We start from the raw sequence: 6,476 nt of genomic DNA, 5'->3' as shown, positions 1-6,476 counted from the left end.
CATCAGTTTCGTTTTGGTCTACACCAAATAGTTGTTTATACTACACCAATTAGTATTAAAAAGGCATCAGTTTGATTCCAAACTGGTGTTGTTTCAATTCTTCTCTGGTGTGTAGAGTGATGGGGGGGGGGGTCGATAGAAGGGTAAGGGGTTACAAGGGAAGAGAGTGGTGTACTAAAGATAGGAGTAAACACTGTGTACACTCTGTTCAGTTTTTCAATTAAACACTCTCCCCATTTTCTCATTTTTTGATGGCCTTGCCAATTCTATCCTCCCCCTCTCTTTCTTTCTTTCTTTCTTTCTCTCTCTATCTCTTCCTTTCTCTTTTCTCTCACCCTCTTTTACTCACACAAAGAAGGAAGGACATTGATAATGTTCTAAATCTGAATTGGAATTTTATAAATTTCAAGGAGGGTCCAAGGTCTCTAACATTCATTTAGGATAAGGAATATTCTTGAATTCAAGTATTTTGAAACGAGCATTGAAGGAAAGGAAATTACCACACAGAACAACAAACTGCAAATGGCACAATATTCATCAAAACATTTTACTTTTCTCGGACGCTTCATTCTCTCATATATCAATCTCTTGAAACATTGAGCCCTCCCCCACGCCCTCCCCAAATACCCTCCACCGCCTTCTCTATCCGCACATGATCCAACCTGCACCACGGCCCTCTGTTTTTGTCTATTCGACTTTCCACGACTTTGCCCGTGACGTCATCATTGCAATCCTACTTAATCTCCGCTCATTATTTTTATTCTGGAATGATGCATTATGTCTTTAGTCATTTGAAAACATAGGATAAGCGATGAGCATCCATCTCTTACAAGCGAAATCTGCAACTTGTTTATACTACATTTTGTAGTTTCAGGGGGAAAAAATAAAGAAATTAAAAAGTATGGCTACCTCATCAGTTATCTTTCTGACGGTCATTACTGCGTGTTTAGGATTGATTGCATATTCTTTACCTCTTCCTGCTCAATATACTGAAGGATCATCAATGACTGTAAGTGAGTGTGTTTGTGTGTGTATATATATATACTTATATAAAAAAAGCGTTTGTCATATTCTTTATTCATTGGCTAAAAAAAAAGAATGCCTATATATTGAAATACAATACAAAATATGATTTCCCGGAATTATTCCATCTATCATTGGAATTTTTTGTTGAGGTACGGGAATTTCACTTTACAGGCATTCTTTTTTAACACTGTAGCACTTCCAGTGCTTGTATAGTGACTGCACTTACAGTGCTGTGCTGATTTTCTAGTTCAAATTTAAACTAGAAAATCAGCACTCGGAAGTGTAGTTACTATACAAGCACTGTAAGTGCTAAATTACCATTTTTTTTTACAGAGAATGCCAATGAATAAACAAGAAAAATGACAAAGGATTTAAGCTACGCCTACCATTGTTCTCTTCACCCATTTCTTTCACACGATGTAAATATACACATATATTATATGTATATGTTTTATATGTATCATTATTTTTATTGCTATTCGCCATCGTCGGATCGCCACGCAAAAGATTTAGGGCGGGGGAGGAAAGAGGGGCTCACCATATTTCACCCGTCCACATTGGTCAATAATTATTGGTGCGTTTGAGACGTTCGGGGTCGTAGAAATTTTCATTCCGAAACGGAAGCATTTTAGCTTCAATTGAGATAAGCATGGCAACATTACTGAATATGGGTGTGTATGAGGGTATTTGGAAGGGGGGGGGGGGGTAAGAGGGGGCAGGATTACTTAAAGGTGATGTTATATTTGTTCTCAATTAACACGATTAAAAAAGATTATACGACCAAGCCCCTTCTTCTTGGCATTCTTCTCTTTACCTTTTCCCCTTCATCATTGCTCTTCTTTCACTACTTGAAAAAATATTGTCCCATAATTTGAATCGCAGTGTAGTTATACTTGACTGATGACTTAAATCATGGACCTACCAGCAAATGCTTAAATTACCTAGACTGAATCTGCGATGTAGCTGTTTAGTCGTATTAGATTACGTCACACATTGTTTTATTTCTATTTGATCTTCACATGATTTGAATTATTTTAATTATTCATGCATATTGTATTCAAAGACAAATAGGCCTATATGTAAAAAAATATAGAATTGGAACTCATGAATGCAGATTATTTATGAAACATTGAACTCCCATGCAGTGGCGTACCTAGGATTTTCCACAGGGGAGGCAAAACCGTCCGCCAAAAAATTGTCAAGCCAAAAAAAGGTCTTCAATCACATATAAAGGATTTCGTACCAGAAATAAAATATACAAGCAAAAAGAGTCTTTAAGCTTGTCAGGTTGGCAAATAGGGTCGTTCAAGCTCGTCGGGGGGGGGCAGACTGCCTCCCCTGCCCCCCCCCCAGGGGCCGCGGAACGGTTTTCAAAGTGGGGGGGCTGACCATGCTAAAAATCACAATCGTATGGTAATTTTTGCGTTTTTGTACACGGTTTTGGAAAAAAGTGGGGGGGGGGGGCTGAAGCCCCCCCCGGTTCCGCGGCCCCTGCCCCCCCGTAGGTACGCAAGTACTCCCGTGTGAATCACCAAAATCTTGACAACTTTTATGTATCATGCAACTGTGTTACACAATGAATTACCGATAAGCACACTTAACAGGATTAAAAGGATTCAATAGACAAATAAATGAATTCTTGGTCGATGTATAGTCCATGCCTGTTAGCTTCTCTCTTGCTGTACACAGGGAGTGGGGGGGGGGGGTGATAAAGTAGGTTCCGGTCTGGTAAACTGTATTGTGGAGGGGGGGGGGGTAATTGATGCATTCAGTTATGCATGTGTAATATTTTGTCTTTTTTTCTCTCTTTTTTTCAAAATCAAATTTCCTATGTTTTGCAATGCAAACATTTTAATGTTTTTACGGACCCCATGGAAGAACAGAGTGTTAATGTTCATGACTCTGAAATGGGCGGTCCTTTCGATTATTTTATTTTTCATTATGAAAGATTTCTGCCTAAATGAGACAGAAAATCGTGTACAACTCTTGAACGCACACACAGGTCACGGAGTGACCCTGAGTGCAAACAGCTGACTGTGTTACAACTTAGGGGTGATACATTTTCACAATAGGGGTGAGGCAAACTCACTGGAGGGACTTTAATTCACTTATAACAAAGAAATGTGTACTACAGTACTCCTGTTGAATGCTCTAATGGAAATTATATGAGTTTCACATTCATTCGAACGGGAGGACAAGATTATTGTATATATCGAGTGCATTATGCATAAATCATATACCATTGCGACCCCTGCCTGGCCGATGGTCCAGGCATGACGATCCTGAGTGACGTCACCGATAAAGACCTCAAATGCCAGGAGAGCCTATTCGATAACTGACTTCATCTAAAAAACACGTATTGAAGATAACATCCAATGGGGAAATGGCTTTCATTTTCATGAAATATACACTCCATTCTTCAATAAATCTTTAACCCCGTCGTTAACTGCCCATTCATTCTCGAGCAATGGGGGAATGAATACAGAGTGTCTCAAAGTTTGTGTGAAAATAGGTGCATTTTCCATAGAACTTCTGCCAAAAAGCAATGCGTAAGGGAAAGATTAGCCCCAAAACACGAATAGATGAGTTAATCAAATGGGATGAATCGTAAAAATCAGTGAAATATAGTTTCTCCTGTGCTCATTACTGAATACCCCCACTTAATACGATTAATTTTTCCCCTCTCCATCAACTTTTAAGAAAAAAGTTGCATATTTTCATAAAAATATTATGTGTTATATCGACGGACGCCCGTGCGTACGAGCAGGAGGAAGTCAAATGTCTCGTATTTTTCATAATGCAACATATTTGCAATTAATTTTGTTGATTTCAATTGATGCCATCTATGTTATTTATTTATGTTATGTATTGTGCTTTTTAATAATCGGAAAATGAATAAACAAACAATAAAAACACAAGACAAACACCTCACAAATCCCCAAAGTTAAGAAAAAATATGACATGAACGCATAATGGCAGGAATATCTTCTCCCAAATAAATTTGATACCATATTTTATGGGGTATATATTATGTTAACGTTTAGATGGTCAGGAGGTATTTTTGCACTGATGTAAATTCTGCTTTGCTCAATTGTAATGATTTAATCCAGATGCCAATGATGCCATAATGTAACATGAATTAGTAAGCATGTTTGCAAATCCCTTTTCAATGAAATTAACATGAGAATTGATACTAAAAAGTTTATTAAACAATTAAAGTAATATTAGAAACACCGCCAGTCGTAAGATATTTAACAAATCGTTAAAATTTATGCTACTGGAAGATTACAGTATACTTAATTTGGTATGGTAAAATACTGCCCGAAAACAAATAATTCTATATTAAGATTTTTTTCTTGTAAATAGTGTAAATATCTTTACTGAAAATGATCGAAATTTTCTGCAACAGAAATAAGTAGAATTAGTACTGAATTTGAGATTTAGTTAAATTCATTGTTTGAACCATCCTGGATATTGGCATTATTTGGGGCTAACCTCGATCAGCATCTCGCTATTATGTTAGCTCCAATTACCAAATGTTTTGTCTATATGTGATGTCCTATTCCTTGTAATTGTACCTGACAGTGATATTTGGTAATAAATTCAATTCAATTCAATTATAATGTAAATTACTGAAAAAATTGTTTTGACATGGATTTTGATGCAATTCTTGTAGGATTATGACATCATCATTTAAGCCTGTGTATAACTTTGGTAAATGGTCAATAATGTGATTGATAATCGAATATCATCTAATATGACAGTCTTGCTGAAGCGTAGAGACCGTTAGATATTTTTTCCAACGGCACTTCTCTGAGAAAATTTCAAGTATTCAAATCTTGGATATATAGCGCCCTCTCTCGGCGATGCTTGTTTTAAATTTTAAAAAATGGGCATTCAAGCACTTAATATCTTATAAATTTAGAGATTAGATATCCAAAAGTTACAGACAAAGAACATATCTTGAAAGTTTCAACCCATTCCATGATTTGGAATAGGATTTAATTGAAAGACAAAAACACACAGATATTTTAATTTGATCGGGTGACCCGATCAAGTTAAATTTCCATGTAAAATCGCAAAATTTATCCTGTAAAACACATTTTCATTTCATATCCTCCACATCATAACTGTTATAGGGCATATCCATTCATATTAGCTAGCAATGAATTGGAATAGTGATAGGTGCATTTTGGTGGATTTACCAAAACTATACACAAGCTTTAACATCTGACTTTCATCACTGCAGCCATGCCTTATTTAGGCGCAAATCGAAATTTACATCACTGCAAAGAGTGATCATCCAAGCAATGACACGTTATATATCAATATCATGGTATCAAATTGTTTGGGAGAACGTACTGTTTCGGGCCATACATAGGATAATCATGTGTTCATTACATATTTTTTCCTTAGATTTGGGATTTGTGAGCTGTCATTTTATTTTTTACTCACACGGAATAATAGTAGGCTCATGATTCGAATCTTTTCATCTCCAAAGATGAAAAACTTACATAAATATCTCTAGATGACAGAGGAAAACACTTTAGATATTTGCGATTGATGTTGTCGGAATGAAAATCACTTTACCCATTTTAACACCTAATATTATTGTATTTCATTTTATTTTGGCCAAATTTTCTTCTTGTGTTTTTGTTTCAAGAGTAAAGTCTACTGCATCTACGAATTACTGTAAATATATTTCTTACGCAGGGCAAAATGAATAAAACCAACACACCTACGACCTCATCTTCATACGTTACCACAGAGGAGAACTTCGAACCAACGAGTGATACAGAAAACAAGACGACTCCCACCATGCATCATGCGCATTATGACGTCAGACGTCCCGAACCCGATCACGTTTTTCGTCGTCTGCTAGCAGATATCTTGAAACTGACCCGTTCCCCAAAACAGACCCTGCTCCAAATCGCTTCTCCATCTAATTGCAATTTGTCGGAAAGTACTCTATCAACAACAGCATCGAGAACGGTGGAGATAACGGCGTCAAGGAACGCAATTACGGATCATCTAAGAGCGACGACGGAGTCACGTGATGGAGATAGATGGGCGTGGCTTATTCTCGGTGGAAAGACAAATTCTAGTATCCGTTTTTCAAGCGTTCGTTCTCTTCTAACTAAGCTGCAACCGGCACCATTCGTAACATATAAGCCTACACCCATCTCTGTTACGTAATCTCCTGTTATCAGTAAATAATCATATTGAACATGTTGAATATAATTACATGTACTCAGAAAAATACCGATTCTTATTTTTATATAAAAAAATACAGGCAAACGTAGTTAAAGGGATGGTCCAGGCTAGAAATATTTATATCTCAATAAATCGAGTAAACTTCACAAAGCAAAATCCTGAAAATTTGATCAAAATTGGATTACCACGTAACAAAGTTGTTGATTTTTTAAGATTTGCATTATTCCCGTGAAAAA

At 36.6% G+C, this 6,476-nt stretch overlaps 1 protein-coding gene across 1 annotated transcript; it reads left to right on the top strand.

The window, feature by feature from the left end:
* Positions 1-764: 764 nt before the first annotated feature.
* Positions 765-6,250, top strand: LOC121428311. The gene is made up of 2 exons (XM_041624867.1): positions 765-1,009; positions 5,740-6,250. The coding sequence occupies exons 1-2, from the start codon at positions 902-904 to the stop codon at positions 6,220-6,222; spliced, it is 591 nt and encodes a 196-aa protein (XP_041480801.1). The 5' UTR covers positions 765-901; the 3' UTR covers positions 6,223-6,250.
* The last annotated feature ends 226 nt before the right edge of the window (positions 6,251-6,476 follow it).

Source organism: Lytechinus variegatus, chromosome 15 (genome assembly GCF_018143015.1).
Source record: "Lytechinus variegatus isolate NC3 chromosome 15, Lvar_3.0, whole genome shotgun sequence".
NCBI classification, from domain to species: Eukaryota; Metazoa; Echinodermata; class Echinoidea; order Temnopleuroida; family Toxopneustidae; genus Lytechinus; species Lytechinus variegatus.
The sequence above is the reverse complement of the archived record's forward strand: the minus strand, read 5'-3'. Positions and strand labels throughout refer to the sequence as shown.